This window comes from Rhincodon typus, chromosome 12, assembly GCF_021869965.1.
Source record: "Rhincodon typus isolate 14 chromosome 12, sRhiTyp1.1, whole genome shotgun sequence".
Taxonomy (NCBI): domain Eukaryota; kingdom Metazoa; phylum Chordata; class Chondrichthyes; order Orectolobiformes; family Rhincodontidae; genus Rhincodon; species Rhincodon typus.
The window spans coordinates 53,296,095-53,323,238 of record NC_063343.1 but is presented as its reverse complement, the minus strand read 5'-3'; the positions used below and the strand labels follow the sequence as shown (position 1 = coordinate 53,323,238).

Sequence of the window (27,144 nt, the reverse complement as noted above, 5' to 3'; positions counted from 1 at the left end):
TTATGTTGGAGGCTCAGGGAGAAATTCTGCAGAACATTTCTTGAAGAGCTTAGGTCATTTGGATGAAGGGCAAATTGCACATGGTTAGTGGAAGCAACAAATTTGTTGAGCTAAATAACTTTTGGTTTTCCAGAACTTTTTTGTGTTCCTAATATTTTCAGTCCAATGGAACAAAATTGTGAGGGCTGAGAACGTCGTATTGGTGTATTGGTGAATACTATCTCTCAGCTGAGTTTGTTAAGGTGAACAAAGGGGATTGTTAACTCTTGATCTACTTCATGTTGGTCAGTCAGGAACTGAAACTCATGTCACGACCTGAAAGCTTTTCCATTCTCTATCACCTACAGGTATCTACCTTGATAAACCTAATACATAATTTACTTGAAAACAGAAGATGAAAATGAAAATAATGCAGGCACTACTTCAGCAGCAATACTCAGTAATTGAATATACACCTTTATATAGAAAGTAATTACTAACCATGCCTTTGACATTGTCAGATTCTGTGCAGGAGTGTCCTCACAATTGCCATGGCAATGGAGAGTGTGTGTCCGGCGTTTGTCACTGCTTCCCAGGATTCCATGGGGCTGACTGTGCAAAAGGTATTATTTGATCTCTTGTTTATAACCAAAGACAACTTTCATCAATTTCCACTGCAAATATGATAGAAATTCTCCATGGATACCAGTAAGTGGGAATTATATTCTAGACGTAACATTAGGAATTGCAATTTCGAATGCTGTATTTTGTTCTTAATAATTTGCTACAGGAACAATGTGAAGTTAGTAGTCACCTATTTCTGGCAGAGCTATTGGTGAAGGAAAGCTTCAAAAAAGATCCAGCCTGTATGATTACTGTCTGTTCTAACGGCCTGTTCAGAGGTGAACAGCTGTTCTTATCAAGTTGGAGTTGAAGGGAGATGCTTACAATTCAGAGGCAAATAGTGAAGCTTTCACAAAATTTTTGTTGTTTGGTACAAGTTGAAATGAAATGAGCAATCCCACTTGCCAGCATCATAAAAATGTAGGGAAGAAAACATTTTTAATAAGAGTTAGGTTAATGTGGTGAAAACTGTGTCATAGGATCTTCACATTTTATGTAACCCACACCATACATCACCTGAGAATGTTTGATTCTCGTTTCAAAATTAAAAAGGCCACCATTCCTCAAAGCATTTTTCATCTTAATGAGCACAGCAAAAAATCTCCAAGAGAAAGCCATCAGAGCCAATTCCTCCCAATTCAGTGGGAGATGGTATTATTCATTTTAAACTTTAAACTAGCAAACTGTGGAGAGTTCCTACTGTTCAGCACGGTCAATTTGAAGTGAGTAGGATAGAATGGCATGGAAACAAAATGTTACATCGATGTAGGCTCAGATTTTCACCTTGGCTTGCGAAATTGCTGTTTCAGAAACACTAACCCTAGTTTAACTTTTTCCAGAATTTTTGTTTCTTTGTGCAAGGGCAAAGTGCAGTTTATGAACAGCTGCACAGTGACCTTGGAGTGAGGATGCAGGGGCAGGTTCTTCATGGTTCTTGAAGGCAGCAGCTGAACTCTAACTATTGCTGTTTCGGCTCCTAAACCTCACGTCTCACCCCTTTGCCCCCTCCATAACCCCTCATAAACCCAACTAGCCCAGCACCCCTTATATCCCCATGCCGCCATGCCTTCTCATCCTTCATGGGTCTGTCAAAAATCTATTGAATTGAGCTTTGAATAAATTCAATGACCCAGCATCACTGCTTTCTGGAGAAGAGAATTCCACATACTAACTATGTTCTAAGAAAAGAAAGTTCTTCTCATTGCCTTTTTTAAATGGCAGATCTCAGTGTATGGTGCCTCCAACTTCTAGTCTCCCATACAAGTGGAACATCCTTCCAATAACCATCCTGTTAAGTCCCCTCACAATCTTATATGTTTCAGTAAGATCACTTTTCATTCTTCAAAATCCAATGGACACAGACCTTCTTTTTCAACCCTTCTTCATAAAACGGCGCACCATCCCAGGTAAGGGTTGACTGAACATTCTCTGGATTTCTTACAATGCACTTTTATCACTTTTTTTCAAATCAGTAGACCCAAACTAAGCACAGTGCTCCAAATGTGGTCTGACCAAGATTCTGTACAATTGAAGTAAAACCTCTCTACATTTATACTCAATTCATTTTGCATTCTGTCTGCATTATCACATTAACTCTGTTTCTCTCTCCACAGATGCTGCCAGACCTACTGAGTTTCTCCAGCAACTTTTAACTGCTTGGAGACTGCTCTTAACAGCACCTCTGCTGTTATGGGCCTCTTCCCTCTGCATGAACTTACCTCCCTCTCTCTTACTTTCTGGTGATGATAAATGTCAAGTCAGCAAACACCTCAGCAATTATGTCTCAGATAGCTTGCTTTATAGCTAACTGAAATCATAGATTCCCTACAGTGTGGAAGCAGGCCATTCGGCCCATTGAATCCACACCACCCCTCCAAAGAGCATCCCACCCAGACCCAACCTCTACCCTATCCCTGTAACGCTACACTTCCCATGGCTAATCCACCTAGCCTGCACATCCCTGGACACTATGGGCAATTTAGCATGGCCAATCCACCTCACCTGCACATCTTTGGACTGTGGGAGGAAACCGGAGCACCCAGAGGAAACCCACGCAGACAAGGGGTGAACATGCAAACTCCACACAGACAGTTGCCTGAGGGTGGAATCAAACCCAGGTCCCTGACACTGTGAGACAGCAGTGCTAACCACTCAGCCACTATGCTGCCCTAAATCACATGACTTCTTATAGATGTTTCTTTAAAATCAATTTTCAAAATTGTGTTGTGACCCTTTGGGGTAAAAAACAGGTCAGTTCTTCACAGAATCAGAAAACTAAAATTCATTGTCCGCTTTAGAACTGAAGTTCTCAAATAATAATATATGATAAAGCTTCATAATGGCGTAATAGCAAATCTGATGACAATACATTTAGACCATTCATCGAAGTCCTTGATATAGATTGTAAATTGTTCAGGCACCAAGAATGATTCTTGTGGCACCCAAGTTATAGCTTAACAACCAAAACCACCCACTTGAGGGACCACTTGCTGCTTCCTGTTAACTAAGTAATCTTTTCTCCATGTTCATCTGTTGTCCCTTTGACAACGTGGTCTTATATTTTTAAAAGATGCTCTTTCTTTAATGGGATGTGTGTCACTAAGTAGGCCGGCATTTACTGCCCATCATTAATTGCCTACATGGCAATTAGGAGTCAACCACATTAATATGGGTCTGGAGTCACAGGATGGCAGTTACCTTCTTCTTGACAGTCAGCAATGTTCATCAGTAGACACTTAATTCCACATTTTATTGAATTCAAACTACGCCATCTCCCATAGCAGGATTTGAACCCAAGTCCCTTGATCATTACTCAAGTCTACTGGATTAATAGTCTAGTGATAATACCACTAGGCCATCACCTCCTCCTGAGTGTTCTGTGTGTGGTAAGCTATGATCTGGCACCTTATCAGGTGCACCATGTTCACAGGCTCCCTGTTTATCAATCTTGTTATCAACATTGTCAGAAAGATTTAATAAATAAGTTAATCATGATTTCTCTTTCACGAAGCCAAGTTGACTCTGCCTGATCACATTAGCATTTTCTAAGTATCCTGCTATAATCTCCTTAATGATGGGTTTCAGACATGTCCGGATGATAGATGTAACTGGCTTTTGGTTTCTTGCTTTCTGTCTTGATCCTTTTGTGAATAAATTGTTACATTTGCTATCTTCCAATCCTCTGGACTCTTCTGTAAGAGTCTTCTAAGGAATTTTGGAAGATAATCTCTCAGCCCTGATTTTAAGATACTGGGATGAAGGTCGGCAGGTCATGGGGATTTGTTCATCTCATCATTTTCCCAACACCTTTTCTGTGGTGAAGAAGATCATTTTTAGTTCCTCCCTCCCTTTCATCTTTTGATTTTTAAGTATCTTTGAGAAATTTTCTCGGCAAATGTAGTGAAGACAGATCACAAAATACCTGTTCAGTGCCTCTGTCATTTCTTTATTTTTCATCATCAATTTCCCAGACTTTCTAGAGAACCAACACTCACCATAGTTATTCTTCTCCTATTCAAAATGTTTGTAGAAACTGTTACTATCTTTTTTCATATATTAATAACTAGCTTGATCTCATATACCAGTTGTTCTCACTTTATTAGTTTTAGTCATTCTATCCTCGAACATATAACATAGAACATCGAACCTTACAGCGCAGTACAGGCTCTTCGGCCCTCGATGTTGCGCCAACCTGTGAAACCAATCTGAAGGCCATCTAACCTAAACTATTCCATTATCATCCATATGTTTATCCAATGACCATTTAAATGCCCTTAAAGTTGGCGAGTCTACGAGTTTTGCAGGCAGGGCATTCCACGCCCTTACTACTCTCTGAGTTCCTAGTTTTTAAGTCTGTCTAGTTTTCTTACATAATGTTACCAACCTTTACAATTTGTACAGTGTTTCATTCAATTTCAGCCAATCCTTAACTCCCTTATTTAGCCATGGGTGATTCATCCTTCTTAAAATGCATTTCTTTCTCAAATCTTTGCTCAGTTATTAACTATCTCCTTAACTGTCTACCATTGCAACCCTGCCCTTACCTTTTCACTCAGTTTCACAGTTCATGTTTTCATAACCATATAGTTATCTTTACTTAATTTTAAAATACTAGTCTTAGACCCATATAGCTTCCCTTCAAACTGAACATGAATTTCTTGCATGTTATGATCACTGTTGCCTGGAGAATCCTTTACTTTGAGGTCATTCATTAATCCTGTCTCATTTTACATTGCCAGGGTCTAGAATGGTCTCCTCCATGGTTAAGTTTAGAATGTACCACACTATGAAATTGTTCCAAATGCACTAAGTGAACTAATTTTCTAGGCTACTTCTGCTAATCTGATTTGTCCAACCTACATATAAGTTAGAGTTACCTAAGGTTATTGTAGGACCCTTCTTACATGCGCCATTTGTTTCTTCCTTTTGTAGTGTGCCCTAGTGTGTAACTACTATTCAGGGTCTACAAACTACTCCTCAAGTGGCCTTATGTTTCCTATTTCTTATCTCTAGTGAAACTGACACAACACCTTAGTTTTTCAAATTAAGTTATCTGTCACTTCCGTTATTGCAGATGTAGTTGCCTGGGATCTCACTAGAAACTGTCAGCTTCATGCACTGTGGCCCTGACAAAACACCTACCATGCCGTCTTTATTGCCTTCACTAATTTAGTTGCCTTCAGTGATTTGTAAGTAATAAGTCTATTGCCCAGAATATGCTTTTCTACTGTCAATATACTTAATTAAAATTAATAAAATTGTTCAATTACGTTACCCCAATTTTGAAAGATAAACAAGAAAGTACTCACAGACTAGTCAATTATCTGCTTGCATGAGATGTGATACTTTGACTTTTTCAGATCTGTTCTGGAACTGATTCCTTCTGTCTTCTCTAGTATTACTTCCTACTCTCTCCTCTTGTGCTGATTTCTGCTCTCTCTCCAAATTGTACTGCTTTCTGGTCTCAGGCCATCCTCTCTCTTACCATATTCTGTCACCATCATCATAATGCATTCATTATGAACTCTCATTGCTCTCTTCCCTCACACTCCTTTATCATCTCTCCTATGCCACCCATGCCCATCCATGCATCTCCATGTATTCTACATATTATTCTATCTTGTGTCCACTGTATACATCCTCAATAGCCATGAAATTATGCAGATGAAAAAAGAAGTACCAGTTTCATAAAAACTGTCAGTCAAATATCTGCCACTGATACTACACAAAAATGGTAGAATGAAGTTTAATCCCTTAAGTGCCCATTGCATTGTGTAAACAAACAATTATGTATTCGGGAACCACATCAAAAGCAAATTATGTCAATCATTCCACTGTGAAACTTGTGTCAACAAAGCTGAGTATCCCTACAGCTTTAAGAGCTCAGACAAGCATTCATATTGACCACAGCTATCAAAACATTAGCTTTCAGTTCCATACTCCGAAAACTGATAGAACAGATAATGTTACATTGCCATTCCAAATAGATTACCTGTCAATCAGTAGAGTGGAGAACGTATATTTTATTTCACGTGAGGGACTGATTTTTTTCCAAAGTAGAAGATTCTGGGCATATAAATCTCAGTCCAAAACTTGACAGGAGAGTTTGTCAGCACATTTTCGGAATGCATTATGGCACTTTCTGTAATGGGAAGAGCATTGTAAATGCATGAATACTTGCACAATGGTTGTTAATATAGTAGTCAACTTATCTTTGCAGGACAGAGCCTATGATTGATTTAAATGTCATTTACCTTCAAAGTACTGGTGAGAAATTATAAAATCTAGCCCTTGTACAAAATAGTCTCTCAATTACTTTAGCAGTCTTTCAATAATTGGGTGCCTAAAATTGCGCTGTACTTGTGGTCTAACCATTACTTACCACAACTTTATCAAAAAGAACTTTTGTACAAAAAATAGAATGAGTTGGTGGAGTCAAAATCGACCACCAAACAAAAAAATGATATTGATTAATACTAAACATGTTCCACTCAGCCAATATGCTCCCAATGCTATTTAAAAACTACAAATACCAGATCAGACATGACCACTGCAAAAAGAACTATTATAACAAGTTTTAAAAGGTAATAAATAATTGGTAATGAACAATAACTGAAAAAAAACCTCCAAACTTGGATTTTTGTCTTTGTATAGCTTTGGCCGGTAATTATATGGCAATTGTGTTCAAATGTGTTGTTCTTTTAATTCAAAATCCAATTAGCAAACATTTTAAAAAAAACATAAAAATCTATTTTCAGTAATTACTACTTATGGTGAGAAGGCTGATACAATTAAATGTCAGAATCTGCTTGACTAAAATATATAGCATCTTTATTGGTTGTGCAGGTCATTTTTATGCTTCTGCTTTTAAACCCTAGCTAGTTATCAGACTGTCTGAGTAGCACATTAACCAGCTCTCATCTTGGTCTGTGGTCATAACATAAATATTATTCTCCTCAGCTAATTTTAGTATCCATGTATTTTGTGGTACATTTAATGTGGCACATTATGTTGAAATCAGCCTTCATATTACACTGTAGAAGAGTCGCTGTTGATTTGTCTACGGAGGAAAACATTGAATAACAAGTTCAAATATACTACCTACCTGTATAAACAGGTACACAAATCAAACAGCCGGTTGAAGAGGATAACCAGCTGCCTCACAGCGCCAGGGACCTGGGTTCAATTCCACCCTCGGACGACTGTCTGTGTGGAGTGTGCACATTCTTCCCGTGTCTGCGTGGGTTTCCTCCCACAGTCCAAAGATGTGCAGGTTAGGTGGATTGGCCAGGGGAAATTCAGGGTTATGGAGTAGGGGGTTGGGTCTAGGTTGGATGCTCTTCAGATGAACGGTGTGGACTCGATGTGTCAAATGGCCTGCTTCCACACTGTAGGGATTCCATGTTTCTATGAATTTCGCATGAAAGTTGGTTCATCTAAACTCTTCTGAGCAATGCTGAACCTAGCTGACTGCACAACCAGCCAAGGAGATATTATTTTGGTGACTTGTTTAAGAGTCAGTTAACTCTCCTCACCACCAAAGATATTTTGACTTAGAGGTCTGTCAAATTAAGGGCTTAAGACCTTCCTTAATAGTGAATTTCCAAACATGCCAAATTAGCTAATTCTCATAGGTTATTAGTGTCTGGGTATCTTAATAGCTTACAACTACTATAAGTGTTGTGAATATGTCATATTTACACCAGCAATTAAAGGGGTGGGCTTAGATTCAGTCAAAATGAAATCACATGCTTTCATATATAGTTAAGTTTCAACAAATATGTGCATAATTCAAGTATAGCAATAATGGAAACTAAGTCTCTTCCCATTTTCACTATGTAAAGTATTTCAATGGGCCGAATAATTTCTCCATCATTCCCATTACATATCCATACAGAAGAAAGCTTTGCAATGCATCCATTGTACATCATGAGTCAACTTAGAGTCTGTTTAAACAAATAGAGAATTTCTATGATTCATCTGACTTTATGATAAATTTGTATCTCTCCAAAGGCTGCAAATCTATTTTATTTCCATGCTGTTTTTTCTTTGAACTGAATTACAATGTTCACGTTACCAGGGTGGAATGTGAACTTGTGTTCTCTCGTCTATTTGTCCAGACCTCACAAGTGTCATAACTATCAGCCTTCCATTCTTATCTCAGTCTTAAGTCTTTTTCTGAAGTGCTGGAGCCTATTAAACATATTCCACAATCAAATCTTACCTGGAGATATCAGGGTATTTTATAGGCCAAATTATGGACGAGATTCTATTGATTCAGGTTGCTTATCTATTGCAATGAATTGATTAAATGAGCAATTAATTGATTCATGCCTATAATGCTATTAAAGTAGATATTTTTGTCTGCAATTCATAGACCAGAGAGCTGAATCAAGAAGGCTGCTTGACACAAATTTATCAGGATGCAATGGAATATTTTTGACATAATATTTACTGGGCCAAGATAAGTGAGTGTTCTTACAGGTGTCACAAAGAACCATAAAGAATGAAAAGTGTAAAATACGTCTCATGATCTGATCTTATCTAAGCCTCACACGCAGGAGGACAGCCCATGACCCTCAATGTCCCCAAAGTAGGAAGGAGAGCAAAATGCAGCCATGGTTCAAGCTCCCAATAATTATCTGGTAAACACTCTTGGCAAGGTTTAATTGCAATGCCCAAATCCACCCAACCACCCACTCCCCTCCTTCCTTCCCATAGCTTAGTAGCCAACCAGCAGCCACTGCCTTGGCCCACACATACAGCATGGTTACTTGGGTGTGCATCTGAAGAGCTGCCATGGTTCCGGAGACCATGCTATCATGTGTCATCTTCTTCAGGAAAGCAGGACAGAAAGGTGGAGTTTTTTTTAATGTAACAGATCTGGTTTAAAAAAAAAGTTACATTGTTTAGACTTTAGGCACTTCGACAGACCATAATGTGATACCTTGCAGCAACTGAACCCGGCAGCAGCTGGGCAAACATGGTTATCGAGTGGGATGAATTTGATTTGTGTAACGCTATCAGTAAGAACCTAAATTCCAGATGTTTTTGTATAGTTAAATTTTTCATAAAAAGGGGAGGTTCTCCACTGCCAGGTTGAGCTGTTTCCAGGTACAGATGTGAATAAAGCTTCATCTTTTCAGATATTGGTTCTCATTCTGAGTTTGCTGTTTTATTTTTGTTTTGCATTCTTGTTTGTTTATGGCTTTCTACTCAAGGACGGCGACATTTTTCTAAATTTAAACACAAGGGTACGTTTTCTTTTTTTATTATTTCCCTCCGTATTATTTATGTCACACTTTTCCCAAGTTATTTCAATCTATTTTGGGAGAACTTCCTAACCCTCTCTCAAACTCCCACCCTTACCCACCCTGGCAAAGAGACATGTTAAAGAGCACATAGCTCGTGGTACAACCACTGACAAGACGTCAGTCAGGGGGCAGCTGTTTACTGTGAGCATACCAAAAACACCAGTGCTTTATATCTCCCCATGCCCCAAAAGAACCCAAGAGCTGTATGAACATTGCGGAATAATAGAGCAATGTTGAATGATTTAAGAGACATATTTAAGAGGTGACTGAGTACTAAAGTTGTAAGAAGCTGGAAATGCTCAAATCCTCAAAGTGTTGTGTTGGCTCCTCAGCACTGGCAATGGTGAAATACTTCCCCAGTTGGTGCTCACAGACCTCCAGCTGGAATGTGAAGGACCTCCTGAAACCCTAGGATGCCAATATTTAAGACTGTAGACATGGGTGGGAAGAGGGAATTAGCATATTGGTCATATAAATGGGACATTTTCAGTCCAATGTCATGAGCTGCCTGCACTGGTCCTGTAGTTGTACCGATTTCTCAGCATCTTACCAATCATATGGGTTTCAGCGGAAAAAGGTGAGTACTTTGTTCACTTGGCCACTCAGCTACCATTTGCACAAAGCCCTGACCTACTGCATTGATGTCAGATGTAAAAAGCAAAAAGCATTTATTTGACTACAGTTATTTAAGGAAAAGCAGCATGAATGAAGTATTGTTGGCAGTTAAACCCACTTACAGTTGTATAAAATTATTATCCTCATCAATCAGCAATAACATCTGCAAAAATGTTAAGGAACTTTCTGGAAAGTTTAATTAAACAGCTGTGTATTTTAATTTGTTGATTTCTCCAGGGTCACTTGTCATGCTTTTAATATACATCAGCATCCTTTGGTTCAGTCTTAAAAAAAAATCAGATTTCCTTTTAACTAAATCAATTATAATACACAGCAGATTAATTACATGTTGTGAAATTTGCTGCTTACCTCAGCAGAGTGTTCCTGGAGGTACATGAGGATAATGATGGCACACACCTGACAATGACCCATCCTTCTGTTATGACTGCCTCTCGCTTTCATTTGATTCAAACACTACCTGTTAGCTTTGCTTTACCTTCCCTCTGAAGTGAGAGTTCGAAGAGCTCCATATGAAAACTGCTCTGACCTGCCTGTCCATCTGCTTCTGATAACAGCCTCAATGTCTCACTCACCCTCGTTGAAGTTCAGTGGTGCTAGACCAACATTTGCACAAATTTTGAGTTCAAATTGACTTGATTTTGGTGGCAGAAGGTGTCAAAATTCCATGCAAAAATGTTTGTTTTCTTTTTATAGAAAATATCTAATTGAAAGTAGCAGTGAAAACCAATTAGACATTCAAATAAATATACAATAAATTAATTACTTATAGCATGACAAAAAGTATTTATTTTAAAAATTGCAACTTAATAACAAATTCCTTGTGTACTACATGTGATAACGTCTTTTCCATTTGGATATGATTTTCATAACATTCTTATCATTATGGAATTAAAAGTTGCAAGTTGTGAATAAGCTATAAGAGAGCCAAGTTAGAACTCCACCATTATGTACAAAGTAGGCAAAACATTCCTGTCTCGAGCACACTGTTATCTTGTTGAGTATGAGATGTATCTCCTCAAACAGTGAGGAAAATCATCTTCCCAAAGCAGGTGAATGCTTTGCAGATTCAAGTCTCCCACTGTAATTACATTTGCTGCTGCTTTAAATCTCAAGTGACAACACTCTCAGAGCATATTTCAGCAGGGAGTTTCTTCTACAGATCTAACTGAAATTATCGTTGTGTCCTTGGTAACCTTCGTAGCTGTGAGAAAGGTGACTTTTATCCTCCCTAACTCTTTATCTGGACTGAATCTGAACCTTGGTTCCAGAGGTTGACATGGTTTGGCTCTGGTACTAATAGGAGCTTATTTTAAACCCCACATCATCTTTATCTGGCCACATCAGCGATTCGGTTAGAATTTTTCAACATTTTATTTCACTAACTTCGATGCTGGTTAAGGCTCCTGCTGTAGACAGGCATGGTCCTAGTTTGAAACTCAGCCCAATGATTTCATTGACATCATGATGGCATTTTGTCTTATGCCAGTGTGGGATCAACCCCAGGATGTCAGCGAAGGTAAGAAATTTGACTGGGCTGTACACTCCCCCATTGGCAAGCTTGAACACAGGTGGCACATAAAATCTTGCAGGACAAATATAAAATCATACAACCTGTCACTTCCGCCCCACCACAATTTTACCAGCAGCATGAGTAGTCTTGTGTGGCCAAGTAAGACCCATTTAAGGACTTTATCCCACCACTGTCAGGATTTAACTATTGATGGAGAAGCTAACACCAAGTGAGCAGCTCAGTGGTTACCCTGTGTGGGCTGGTGGCTGGGAGGGGGTCCATCCTTAATGGCCCCTTGGGTGCTTGTCATCAGCGAGATCCCCAAACACTGACAAATTTCCAATTCAGTGCTCAATGCCTCCTCAAGCTCTAAGTGCAGTACCACAAATGGCCACCACTCCTGATGGACTGGCTGACAGCACTGGGAGGCTCGGCTTCCTGACCCTGAGGAGTGGAAACTCCCCTATTTTGATCGAATAATAGCCAGTTAATTGGCTCCATGCCAACATTTTAGCATGGTGGAGGAAGCCCGTAAAGTGCCCTACAAAATCTAGGCCAGTATTAATTGTTAAAATTGTTTGGTAATACAAAATTTGAGTTTTGCTGAGAAAAGATAAAACCAACATCCACTTGCCAATCAATCAACACTCTTAGAAGTTTTCCCTTTAAATTGGTATTTTTGTGAATTGCCTTGATGAATGCATTTCAACAAAATGTGCCCTCTCTCAGCATTACGTGTTACCCTCGTGGGCCTTGAGAATACCTTGGACGTTATCCAACTTGCCTGCCCTATCCACTGCCACTCTCCCATAACCTTTAATTCAGACACCCCCCCACCCCACTCCCTGCACCCCAACTCCCCTGCCCTTATTCATTTGCTTAATGTTTCCTTGGGATCCCAGTAACAACTGGACCCTCTATGACTCTCCATTCTTACCTGCTTCCATTAACACTTCAACTCTACTCACCTGTCTTTGATCTAAATACATTTAGGTCCTATTGATCCAAATTTCTCTATCAGAAGAAATAAATTATTGGTGCCTACCCATCGAATCCTGAAACACCTCAGATGGATCACCCCCTCAGTCTCCACTATACAAGGAATACAAGCCAAGTATATACAATCTGCTCTCAGAACTTTACACTCCAAACCCTGGTATTCTGGTGAATCTGCTGTAGGGCCAATATATATTTTTCTGAATTTGCAGTGCCAACTTTACTCTGTTACTCCAGATGGGCTGGGGCAAGCTATTGTGGCAACTTAGCAGTTAGTTCAAGAGTGCCAAATCTGACATAAAGGAGTAAGCCCTTTATCAATGGAGGTTGGGGTGGCATCCAAGGAAACCAAACTTAGAAGGAAAAAATGATTGTATGTACGGAAAAAACAATGTACGTGCAGTTTAAAAATGCCAGTCCCTTTTAAATATGTGAAGACACTGACAGCAGCTTTCTGTGGTTGTGAACAAACTACTGTAACATCAAAAGAGTTATTGTCACTTCATGAGAGATTTTAATGGGCTGAAAATTCCTCTATCCACAGTGCATAGCGACGTGATAAATGTGTTTGCAAAGACTTTGTCTGTTTAATACTCTCAGGAAATTCGAAACAGTATCTCTTAGAATTGAGGAACTCTATAAAAACACATTTGATATATGACTGCACAGAACAATCAAAGGAATTCTTACCCCCAAATGTCAAAAATAAGCCATGGAAATGACCTTCTCACATGAGACACACTAGATCCTCTTTGTATAAATTGAATTTCAATTTTTTAGCAAGTTCACAGAATGGCTATTTTTTTCAAGTATGCATTTTATAATACAAGCATATGGTTACTACAGAAACAAGCTGTTATTTCTTTCTTTGTTTGTCTTTTCTTTTGCCTGTGCCTCATCAGCTGCTTGCCCTGTACTGTGCAGTGGTAACGGTCAATACTCCAAGGGGAACTGCATCTGCTACAGCGGCTGGAAGGGAGCGGAGTGTGATGTCCCTGCCAGTCAGTGCATTGACCCTGCATGCGGAGGCCATGGGACCTGCACCGCGGGAACCTGTGTCTGCTCTGCAGGCTTCAAAGGCGAGAACTGCGAGGAAGGTAAAAACACATCATTGCAGAAAAGCTTTCAATATACTCAAACTGCATTGTGGTAGATTTGTTAGTAACACAATCAGAGAGGGTTATTTTCACTCGAGATTTTAGGGAGTTACATTGAATAAGCCCCCAAAACAGGTTTGGGATTGGGAGTACAGTTTGATTTTAAAATCTTCATCCTTCTTTTCAAATGTCAGAATGGCCTCATGTCCTGACAAAAAACTGCAGATGCTGGAGATAGTCTCATCTCTCTCTTTCTCTGTAACCTTGTACAGCCCATTGAGATCTCTGCAGTCCTCCAATCCTAATCTCTTGCACATTGTCACTCCAGTAGTGATGGTCATGCCTTTGCCTCCATGAGCCCAATTATCTCTCTGTACCTCACTGTCTCTCCACCTCACTTTCCTCCTTTAAGATATTCCTTAAAATTAACATCTTTGAACAAGTTTTTGGTCACCACTCTTAATGTTATGTGGCTCAAGTCAAATTTTGTTTAAATTTAAGAGGTATCTTACTGCATGAAGGCACAACACAATGCAAGTTTTTGTTGTTAATCCGTGCCCATTTATTGTGTTACAGGCAGCATATTAAATTGGATACTTCCCAACAACACGACCTTGATCATTAACATGACCATCTGCACTCCCTGATCTGAATGACACATTAAGTAAGATGAGAATGTTACTTGGTTCCAAGGTGGGCTGATTGAAAAGCTTGCCTATTCCAGCACTCTGTTCAATAACTGAAATAAAACATAAAAGATTTCTTAAATCCCCCCCATAGCCCCTTCACACCTCTTCATCCCCTGCCCCCTCCATTGCAAATCAAGGCTATGTCTGACAACTGGGAGGTGTTCCAGAATGTGATGACGGGAGTTCAGAGGCATTTTGTTCCTATTAGAGTGAAGGGAATGGCTGGTAAGATCAAGGAACAATGGATGAATAAAAGTATTGAGGTTGTAGTCAAGAATAAAAGAGAATTTTTTTTAGATACAGACAACGTGGTTCAATTGAATCTCTTAATCAATATAAAGACTGTAGGAGCATTCTTAAGAGAGAAAACAGGAAGGCAAAGAGGGGATATGAGATAGCATTGGTAGATAAGGTTGATACAATAATTAATAATCCTACAGGGTACATGACCCTCACCCCAAAGGGCACCAGACTTACCTCCATGCCCCCAACCAAATATTACTGTCTTAAATCCACCTATCCGCCAAAGGATACCTGACCCCCATTAATTAAAACTGTTTCTACAGGTGTCCTTCACTCTCCAAAGGGGCACCTAGACTGGCTATGCAAAGGAAATGCAGACCTGCTCTTACCTGTTCTGATCTCCACACTCTGCGTTCTAGACATGAGAGACTCCACAATATGGTTCGAATGGAGACAGCTGATCCTTTAAATGGCCTTCTGGACTGCACATGCGTGAATCACAGCCTGCCTCAAATCCATCCTCTGTGTAAAGTGCAAAATGATGGCTTTTGGAGCAGGGATTAAGTCTCCGATGTACTTTACGATTTTCACCATGACAGCAAGGCAATATAATCATAGGATTCTTACAGCACAGAAGGCGGCCATTTGTGCCAGCATGTCTGTTCTGGCCCTCTTTACAAGTAACTCATGCTGCTCCTCCATTCCGTTCCTTGTCCTTGCGCATTCATGGTAGCTTTTTGTGTATGCAATCTGTGCTACATACATTGAAGAATGCTGAACATGCAAGAAAGTCATGTATTTGAAGCCTCCAAATTACATATACTTTTCAACCAACAAATAAGCTGTGGATACTTTATGATCCTTTAAACAGCACTGGTTGACAAGCTGTGTAGACTATGACGGTGTGTTGGCTTGAGTGTAGAATTCGAAAACAGTAAGTTTCAAATCAATGGTATATTGGGTCATGCCACCACATTACTGTTTTGCCTGTTATGGATAGTGCACATGCATAAACCCCTTTATCAAGGTTGTACACTACACATTTCCTGGATCCCAGTTCCATGTTTTTGTTGACTGCGTAATCCCTAAAAGATACAAGGGCCTTCTCTTTTTCATACTTTGTCTCTTTTGGTCGAGTACTAAAAAGGAAACAAAAGTAATTCCTACATTTATATCATATCTTTCACAACCTCAGGATATCCCAAAGCACTTTAGATCCAATAAGGTGCTTCTAAAATTTACTTTAGAATGTAGCTAAAGAAGTGGAGAGAGTTTACATTTCATTGGTCTCCTGTTTAAGTTAGTTGTAAGTAATATTGTGGTGGCTATTGTGTTTATTGAAATGGTTGACAGCCTGCTACATAAAGTGTCCCATTATCACACAGGCAATCTGACTCGTCCAGCATATCTGACATGTTAGCATGCCACACTGGCACTCATCAGCTACCAAGTTCACATGCTGACTGTAGAAAATATCCATGCATCATGAAAAAAGCCATCCAATTCCCAGTTTATACAGTCACTGGAAGAAGTATTGGTCTGTCCTACTAGGATCTATCATCTATTCTCTAATGCTTGTGCTTGATTGGTTGTAATCTGATTTTCTTTCCTTTAATACTGGAAGTTACAAAATTGAAAGTTTTGGGGATATTTCCTTCAGTGAAACAAATCGATGCACTTTGAGTCATGGAGTGTTGCTGTGGTGCATTGATAAGAGTGTTTCTGGTCCATATTAGACATTGTTTAATACCAATGTTCGGGCTGGTTTCTTTAAATCAATAAAGTACATCCTCAGTTAATCAATCATCCTTGCCAGTGCCACATCAAAATAATTGGAAGTCAGGCAGATTGTGGCAGTAAAAGGTCAAGTTACATGTCAAGCACAAGTAGTCTGTGTGTGGATTGCTGTGAACAGTGAAACTAGGCCCACATTAAAGCTGAGTGATGAAATGCCAAAAAAACACAGGAAGTATAACACCTGATAATAGAAACTCCACAAGGAACTTGGCAGAATTTCTTTGCAATGATCAGAAGGACAACAGGGTAACAATTGGGCCGATTTTTAACATTCCCCCACTGATGGGTTTGGGTTTTTGGAGAGCCTGTAAAATTCCTCAGATGGCCTTCCTATCTGACTGCTGTCTGTTCCGAAACATTTCCAACAATTTTCTGGTAGAATGGCTGAGGTTCCTTCCTACACTGCAGTGCAGTCCTCCAGATGGCTACAATTGCACTGACCCAGGTGCTAACTTTGGACATGGCTGGCATGGTCTAGTGTCATCGCCTCCACTCTTGTTTCTGGATTAATGCCTCTGCACCGCCCCATCTACTTCCAGATCCCTGCCCGCAAAGTGTGATGCCAGTTTTCCCTTCTCTGTCACGTCCAGGCCAAATACCACGAACCATGCCAGGCAGCTCTGGACTGACGGTGCATGTCTGGCAGCTGAGTGATTTTTGTAAAAGATCACGCTGCTGCCAGGGATGTCAGTCCATTCCAGGCCATCTCAGCAGTGACAAATTGTTACAGGTACAGTGAGTGGTGGAAAGGGGATAGAATCAGATGAGGAGGGCAGCATAAAGATGAGGTAAGTAGTTCATGAGTAAAATTTGATAAGATATGGCAAGAGATCTTGCCAGGTCTCACAGCAAGAAATGCTTCTTGTACCTCGATGAAACTGACAACCAGAAAAACTTAAAATTCAGCCCACGGTTTCCTTTCCCATTTGAATTCGTTTAAAAGTTTAAATTTAAAATTAAAATTTAAAATTCCTTTAAGAATTATATTATTACATATGTGGTAACTTGTCTTAAAACAGCGTTGGCTGTGTGCTTTATGAAATGAAGATAATATTGGCTGTCTGTTATCCTGTATCGGGTTAGCTATATGATTTTCTTTGCACAGACACAGCAAACTACATTCTTTCCCTGTACAAGCACACCATCTGCTATGTGTTATCCTGGGTAAACACACTGCTGGGTCTATTATCCTCCCTGTGACACACTCCTCAATCTTTATTCTCTCTGGCTACATAGAAAAACACTTGATCGCTTTGTATTTAGTTTACTTACATGAGACTCCATTGCATTTCTGTCCAGCATCACACTTGGTGCCGGTAACAAAAATCTGTTGATAATATAATACATACATTTCTGGACAGGTATATATTGTTACGGAGAGCACAAATTTTCATCTAAAAGCAGCCGTATTTTAATATTCATACACTGCAAATTAACTGTTCAGATGACATCTGAATCCTTTGCTATTTTACTGCTCACACAATCCAAACTGTGTTTTACCTTACATATAACCTGCATCAACAATTTTGTCATATTTTAGTCACTCAGGTTCAACATTATTGTGAACCTTAATATGGAGAAAAATTGTCATTTAAATTGCTCTCAAATGCTCAGCATTGTGTTCGGTCTCCATGCTGCTGCTCACTAAGTCTGAACTGCAGAAAACAATAATATTTCAGATGCATTATGGCAGGCTAATTTAGCCTCAATGGAGATAATAACTCTCTTTATTATATCTGGATTGATAGAAATTCCAAAAGAATACAGCTGCTTGCTCACCAAAAAAGCTCCATAACTGAAATTCCTCCCATTATCCATAGCTGATTTAAAGTCAGGGGCTGAAATTTCTGTCCTGTTGATATGCTGTTACATTTTAAGATGCCATAAAGATCTGAGAAGGTGACTCCTTGAAATCTGAATGGTGGATTTGTTTTCTTTCTAGATGTTCTGGAGGTAATTTTCACCCAGTCAAGCTCGTCAAGGCTGATTTTATCAGATTACCTGTTCATTTTCACCTGTGAATAAATTTTTGAGCTGTTGCAAATCAGACGGAGTCCAGCTTTCATCTTTGTGTTGAAGTGTTTGAAAGACATGGGCTGAGCTAATTGAGGACAAGGTTGAGACAGCAGTAAAGCAGAAAATTCAGGCAGAGGTGTCTTTCCATTTGGCTCTCTTTTCACCCTTACCAGAATTGTACTCCAGTGAGGGCAGAATCGGTCTCCCCTGTACAGTTCCAGTGTCTCAATAAAAATGGCCATTTCCATGAGCTACCAGAAACTTGTTACAACCAGTGAAATTGAGGCTGTGCATTCTGTGTTCCTTTGAGTTGGATGAGAAAAGAGGAATAAATTGGAGAACAAAGTTTTCATAACATTTCCATTTAAACTTGCTGCAATAAACAGAAAGTTGGCGACAGATTCTTCTGTGACTGCTGTTCTTGGATCAGAGCCTGTCCAGAAGCTCCCTCTGGTGTCACTAATATCCTTTTAATCCTGCCACATGTTGTACAAAAACCCTACTGTCCTCCAAATTCAAATGTGAGTGAAATTGTGACTGTTTGCCGGCAGTCCCTCCATTTTTATGAAAACATACATTCAACATTTTTGAATGTAATATTTTTCCAGCAGAATTATGGACGAATTAATTTTGTTTCTGCTTTTTAGATACTGCATTAATTCACTAATACATTCCAGCATTGCTCTGTCTGTGACATTGGTCAATACAAGAGCAACTGATTCAGCTAAATCGAAATTGGAAACCTAGTAAAATCCAGAAGCTATGTCTTCTCCCTTGGGAATTCTGCCCAAGCCTTTTTAAATTATGAGATTTGATGGTTTAGCAGCCTAAGTGATAAGAGTAAACTGCTGCAAATACATCAGAAATTTTATTAAAGGATGGAAATGATTTTATTGATCTGTATTTCTAAAAAGAATGGACTCAGCTGATTTGTATGCAGTTCCAAAGTGTAGAGCAATGGAATTAGAGATAGCTGATCTTTGAAAAAAAAGCTCACAAAGTAGCATTCAAGCTCTGTACATTCAGTTTATCATATTTGAGTTGTTCATAATATTTGCCTTGTGTAGCGATGACACAAGATTTGATAATTGTGGTTAGCAATTTTATGCTGCATTAACCAATCTCAAGTATTATTAAGCCAAATACTTTCTCTGTACAGTGGAGATGTATTTTTTTTTTGTTTGGCAGTCACGGTTTCTGCCATCTAATTGCATGAAAAAGAATAATTAGCTGGGTTACAAACTTAAATTCATATACTTCACTTTAACTAAAAAAGGCTGACTTCTAGATTTTAGTTCAATCAGGACATTTGCATTCACATTTGTTACAATTCCTGTCGAGGCTGATAACTTATAAAAGAGATATTTGCACTTTTCTTAATAGTTGGAAAGCATGACATGACACAGTTTCACATTTTAAGACTTTTACTGTAATAAAAAGGTAAAAATCACCATTAACTAAATATTATGTTTGCAGGCTTTGAAGTATGAGCTTCATCGGTATACGTTATACATGTTCTTTAAGCAAGCATTCAATTCTCCCAGAACCAGTTCAAATTGATATTTAGGACCCACAGTTTTCCTTGTGTTCCTTAGTAACCTTTAGCCCAAGATCTGTCCTTCACATGGTGACAGCTTTCTCAGAGATTCTCATTATAACTCCAAATAAATTTAGTCTTTTCAATTGGAGTGCAAGTTCCTTCGTATATTTCTGTGCAAAGACATTCAGCTCCAGGCTGTTATCTCTCCTAGATTAGGTGGATAAACTTTGCCTTTGTGACATTCAGTGACATTTTATGCTAGCCAGTAATTCAGTCTGACAATGGCTTCCTCTGCACCTTTTCCTTCTCAAAACCATTTGCATGACAACACCAATCTTACAGGTGCAAATTACTGCAGATGCTGGAATCTGTACTGAAAACAACAAATGCTGGAGATCACAGTGGGTCAGACAGCATCCGTGGAGAGGAAGCAAGCCAATGTTCCATTAGGCTTTCTACTCAAGTAGAAATGCTAATAACTATTGTTTGGACTCTGACTCTATCATATCCTGGAATCAAATGGACAGATTAAATCTTAACCTGATATTCTCAACACTTCTGTCACTTTGGAAGCTACCAGCCTAACTACTGAAGGCACAGTTGCTGCTACCATTGTCTCCAAGCATGAACACCTTATCTCTCTTTCACAGGACACAAGACTGTTGTCAGGCAGATGTCAGAACAGTCATATAACTTACTTTGCTTGACCTTAAGTCAAAAACACAATCCCAAAAATATACTTCACAATTGCAACAAATGGCTTGTTTCTTCCTCTCTCTTTTCCACCATGTACCAAGACCTCTACGCCATTGCAATTCTCTGTGTAAATCTGTGCATGCCAATTTTCAATATGACCACAGGTAGGCATTTACAGAATATACAGAAAGAGAAAAGGCCCATTGACCTGTATGTTCAAGAATACATAAGCAAGAGTAGTAACTTGAGATTGGTGGGAAAGAGATTACATTAACAAAATAACCATACTCTTCAACCTGGCCAAATCTTGGCTTCATTCGAATCTATTTCCTTAATTCTTAAGCAAGTTTCCAGGTGAAAATCAGCAATGTATGTTGCATTGTCCTCCAGCCATGATTCATGTTACGATTGGGAGACTCCCGATCTCTGAATTCATTTTCTGGAGCACCTTGGTGCAGGGCTGCCCAAACATAAGGTTCTGTTACCTGCCTCCGAACTCCTATGAGAGTAATTACATTAGTACTTAAAAATTTAAGCTGGTAGAAAATATTGTAGTGAAGGATAACTATCAAGAACATTGTTAATAATGTATGGACCTCCCATAATGAAGCCTGTTCTCTGTTTAAAGCAGAATTTGAGCACCACAATGTTGAGTTCTGTGCCTGACAATAGCACCATGATCTCCACAATAGAAGGAACAAGGAGCCAGGTCCTGAATCCACCCCAGCCCGAATGGGGATCAAACCCCGTGCTGTTGGCCCCAATCTGAAACACACTGACCATCCAGGCAACTGAGCCTGATAGAAGTTCATAAGATTGTGAATGGCACGGATATGGTGGAAAGTAGGAGACTTTTTTCCCAGGCTGGAGGGGTCAATTACGAGGGAACACAGGTTCAAGGTGCGGGGAGGAAATTTAAAAGAGATGTGCGAGGCAAGTTTTTCACACAAAGGGTGGTGAGTGCATGGAACGTGCTGCCAGAGGAGGGGGTGAAAGCAAACAATAACAGCATTCAAGAAACACCTGGATGAATATATGAGTAGGAAGGGAATAGAGGGATACGGATCCTGTAAGTGAAGACGGTTTTAGTATGAAAGGGCAAAATGTGCTAGCGCAGGCTTGGAGGGCCGAAGGGCCAGTTTCTGAGCTGTTTTTTGTTTTGGTTTGTTTTAGCCATTCAAGTAGTCCATGTTGCAGTGGCAACACTCTCTTTTACATAGATGTTGTGGGCTAAAACTATCGATAAAAATGGTAGCGGTTACTTTTCTTTCCATCAGATGAATGCCTCCTGATCTTACTGCCTGCAATTGGCATTTGTTGGAAGCATTTACTAGTTAGTACTCGGTTATTTTTGGCTGCATTATGAGCACACTTTCCTTGGCCAATAAGTCCAGGAATGTGACTTAAACCCAAAGCATCTGACATAGAAGAAGTGATGCCACTTGAATCTTACAGATATACGCTATAATGTTGATGGCCAGTTTTTTCTACTGTATTGATGTTTATTAAACAACATTCAATTGGCCATAAAATTTTCTTTTCAGTCAGTACCTAATGTAAATAAAGTGATTATTCATGTACAGTAACATTTGAAATTTTGATAATACCTCCAAAGCATTCCTTCCAGTAAAAGATGAGATGTCAGTAGTAATAGCTTTATGCTGACAGAAAGTTGTGAATATTCACTGAAAACAAGATTTCCTGCAGCCAAACACTCTTTCGAGTGCTTTATTTTGACATGTTTGAATTACTTTGTCTCTGATAAAGAATGTTATTTGCAAGGAACCTTGGCATTTGGAACCTATTAACCACATTCTATTCTATAGCAAGTGAAAGGAGCAAGGATGCAACCAGTTAGATCTTGCTTTCCTCCAAGAACAAATTTAACTCGAAGACGGTGGCTTCTCATCTTTGATACCCAAGTTCAAAACCAGCCATTACTTGCAATTGAAATTTTCCTTTTTTTGTTATTTGGTTCTTCGGTACTATTAAACAAATTAATGGTAAGGTCCTGGGGAGTGTTGCTGAACAGAGAAACCTTGGAGTGCAAGATCATTGTTCCTTGAAAGTGGAGTCCCAGGTCGATGGGATAGTGAAGAAGGTGTTTGGTTTGCTTGCCTTTATTGGTCTGTGCATTGAGTATAGGAATTGGGTGTATAGTACATTGGTTAGGTCACTTTTGGAATACTCCATGCAATTGTGGTCTTCCTGCGATAGGAAAGATGTTGTGAAACTTGAAAGGATTCAAAAAAGATTTACAAGGATGTTGCCAGGGTTGTAGGGTTTGTGCTATGGGGAGAGGCTGAATAAGCTGGGGCTATTTTCCCTGGGGTGTCAGAGGCTGAGGGGTGACCGTATAGAGGTTTATAAAGTTATGAGGGGCATGGATAGGGTGAATAACCAAGGTCTTTTCCCTGGGGTGGAGGGAGTCCAAAATTAATGAGTGTAGGTTTAAGGTGAGAGGGGAAAGATTTAAAAGGGACCCAAGGGGCAACTTTTTCATGCAAAGGGTGGTGCATGTATGGAATGAACTACCAGGCGAAGTGGGGCTGGTACAATTACAACATTTAAAAGGCAACTGGATAGGTATATGAATAGGAAGAGTTTTGAGGTATATGGGCCAAATGCTGGCAAATAGGACTAGATTAATTTAGGATATCTGGTCGGATGGATGAGTTGGACTGGAAGGTCTGTTTTCATGCTGTACAGTTCTATCACTCTAAGTGTTTAGTTTAACCCTAAATTGACATTCCCACTCATAAAGGCCACAGGATTGTTGTAGGAAACAGAAAGTTGTCACACTAGGGCAATAGAACTTGTTTCATTTTGAGACTGGGCACTGGTAAGTTTGATCTGACCACAGTTTCCCTAACCTGTGAGTTCATGCATAATATTCACATATGGAGTAAATTTAAGGGGCAATGTCCACTTCATATGTCCTTAAAAAAATTTTCCCATGTAACATATAGGGCTACACTATGACAATCTATGGTCACATAATGGCTGGATGAAAATTAGAACACTATTTCAGTCACAATGGGATTTTAATCATACTGATCATTTTGGCTAACTGGCATATGAGTTGCTCAGTAATGCTCCCAGCCAGTTCTTCAATTATGTCATTGCTGCTTATTGTTCATCAAATGTTGGAGCAATTTCAACATTCAAAGAAAGACAGAGGAATTAATATACGTTCTTTGTAACTCCTTTCTGAAAGGAATTTAGTTCTCTGCTTTAAATTTCTTTTTTTTTAATCAACTAAATTTAAATCTAATTTCCATCACATAATTTTTGCAGATTGCTCAATTAAACCTTTCTTTTTGAATGTCAGTGTGATCTTATCCAAACTGTTTATGTGGGTGATAATGTGAGGACTATAGCTTTGTAAATGAGAAACTGAAGAATTCTAAAAATTGAATCCACCAACCTGCTTCTGTCCCACAGCATCACCTATCTTGTACGTGTGCCTTACCTCTATTTTCAAAATAATTTCTCAAACCACTGTCCATGTTTTTATTATTGCCAGATTTAATTTGCCCGATAATTTCCTCATAGAGATCCATCCAATGCGATCTGCAATTCATTGAAAATTTCACATGTCCTTCACTAATCCTGTTCTCTCATATTATCAATCCATACCAATCTCCATTGTCTTTTATTTCAAAGAACAGTACAGCACAGCACAGAAACAGGCTCTTCAAACCACCAAGACTGCACCAACATATAGCACCTTTCCAAACTAAAAACCTATTGCCTCTATGCAGTCTGTATCCCTCTATTCCTTATCTATTCATATATCTGTCAGATGCTTCTTAAACGTTGCTTTGTACCTGCTTCTACCATCTGGTCTGGCAATGCATTCCAGGCACTTTCCACTCTCTATGTTAAAAAGTTGCCTCTCACATCACTTTTAAACTTTCTCCCTTTTACCTTAAACCTATGTCCTCTGTGTGTTCCAACACATCAAATTCATAATCTCATCCTCATTTACAAATCTTTTCATCATCTTGACTCGCCTTTTGGAAACCTCTTTTGGTGTTACAATTTTCTATGTATTCACCAATTTCATCTTTGAAGGCAGAATCTGTAGCCATCTCAACCTACCTTTTCAGTTCTTTTCTAAACTCTTTTGCACAACTATTCTTGATCTCACATTGAGAAGATTCCAAAGACAACTACTTATTGAATATTTGTTTTTTTCATCTGTATTGTTTATTGCCTTATTCTGCTGTATTAAGTGTTTGGATCATTTTCTGTATTGAACATGCAATATCAACGCATGTTGGCAAACTATTCAGAAAAGAAAATAAATGTGCAGATCTTAAAAAAAAACAAAACCTACATTTATATGACAGTTTTCATGAGCACAGAAGTCCAAAGGACTATAGTCAATTAAGTACTTTTGAAGGACAATTACATTTTAATACGAAAAAAGCAGCCAATTTTCATGCAGCAATATCCTACGAACATCAGTGAAATCATGACTAGATAATCTAACTAAAAGCCTGTTGCCTCTTCACAGTCTGTATCCCCCTATTCCCCATCTAGTCATGTATCTGTCAAGATGCCTCTTAAATGTTGCTATTGTATCTGCTTCTACCACCTCCTCTGGCAGCACATTCCAGGCACTTACCACCCTCTGTAGAATAGTCTGTATCTGGTAATGATGTTAGAGACACAAATGTTGGCCAGCGCATTAGGGATAATTCATTTGGGTTTCTTCAAGTGTTTGATTTTTGTGCTGATGTTTTGTGATGGGACTTGAAGACATACTCTTCTGACTACTGACTAAGCCACAGCTGACATCAGCCAGGTATAACAGATTAAATTTACCTCATTGAAGACCGAGTTGATGTGTTCAAGATATTCAAGTGATTAAATAATTTGTTTGCATCTGATTGGTGGTTTACTGTCTCACTTAGTTGCTGCAGTCTGAATATGCTATTTCTCAATCATTGAACCTTTTGTGTAAACACTGGAATTTGAATTTGTAAAACATCAAGTGAACTTTGAACTGTATAAGTAAAGATATGTAAAATTGAAATTTCCTCACAGCATCTGCAGTTTTCCATGATTTTCATCTCTCTTGATATCTTACAGTGGACTGTTTGGATCCAACGTGCTCAAATCATGGAGTTTGTGCCCAAGGGGATTGTCACTGTAGCCCAGGTTGGGGTGGATTAAATTGTGAAATCCCTAGAGCTCAGTGCCCAGATCAGTGTACAGGACATGGCACCTACATTCCAGAAACAGGCCTCTGTAGCTGTGACCCAAGCTGGATAGGCCCAGACTGCTCAGTTGGTAAGATAAAGCAGTTAATTCTCTGCATGACTAATCAGTAAAATGATGGCTGTACCTAAGTTCCATTCAATATACACCCTAACTCTGAAATGAGACTGCAGGGTTTTTCCCCAATTAATACAATCATCTGAAATTCCTCCTGCCATTACTTTGTTAGAAGCATTAAAAATTTGTTTTAAATTAACTTCTTTTTTCTGACTTTAGAGAGTTATTTTTTGGTGTGACCTGAATTATAATTATGAGGGTGGAGTTCCTAGTCAATGTGTTGCATGTCAAACAAGGTAAGGTACAGTGTTCCATCTGCTTCTAGGTAATGAACACATAAGAACACTTGGAAATGCTTGGGATATGTCTCATTAAGTTCCTCAGCAAAGCGAATGAGAAGTCCAAACGAAAGGTCTTGGACTGGCAGTTAGCCAAACTCTGCAGCACAACAAGTGATTTGAGTTAGAATATCTGATTGAGAAAAATGGCAAATCAAATGACAGGACAGCCTTGGGACATATTCACATACAGGGTGAATAAAATACAAGGTAAATACATTCCAGCTAGGATGAAAAGAGGCACATCAAAGACAGAGAGTAGTTCCATGGATAACCATATAACCATGATGCAGCAATGAAGGGGATCATTCAATCCATCTTGTCCATGCCAACCCAAAGACACCCAGCTTCCCTTTCTAATCCCATCTTCCTGCACACGGCCCTTAGCCCTGCAGCTTAAAGCACTAAAGGTACAAATCCAGATACTTTTTAAAAGGAGTTTAGGATCTCCTTCCTTGTTTAGAATCTGCCTCCACCCCCGACTCAGGCAGCAAATTCCAGACATCCATCACATTTTGCTTAAAAGTTAGTTTTTCCTCATGTCCCCTCTAATCATTCTGCCACTTAGCTTGAACCTGTGACCTCTGGCTTTTGAACTGTCTGCCACCAGAAACAGCTTCCTTCTGTCTACTATATCTGTACCCTTCACAATTTTGTATACCTCAGTCATGTCACTCCTCAGCCTTCTCTGTTCCAAGGAAAACAACCCCAAACTCTCCAATCTCTCCTCATAGCTACAATTCTGCAGCCCTGGCAACATTCTAGTAAATCTTCTCTGCACTATCTCTAGAGCAATTATGCCCCTCCTGTAATGTGGTGACTGGTACTGTGCACAATACTCTAGTGGTCACCTCACCAGTGTCTTATCCAGTTTCCTCATTACA

General features: G+C 39.2%; 1 protein-coding gene across 2 annotated transcripts in view; it reads left to right on the top strand.

Moving 5' to 3' along the window:
• The window catches only part of LOC109917230 (teneurin-2-like), a 766,679-nt gene that overhangs the window by 630,666 nt on the left and 108,869 nt on the right, over window positions 1–27,144 (top strand). For both annotated transcript variants that reach the window (XM_048603631.1, XM_048603632.1), the window contains 3 exons: window positions 501–602; window positions 13,461–13,655; window positions 25,737–25,937. In XM_048603631.1, coding sequence (XP_048459588.1) covers window positions 501–602; window positions 13,461–13,655; window positions 25,737–25,937 — 498 coding nt within the window. The remainder of the gene's footprint in view (window positions 1–500; window positions 603–13,460; window positions 13,656–25,736; window positions 25,938–27,144) is intronic.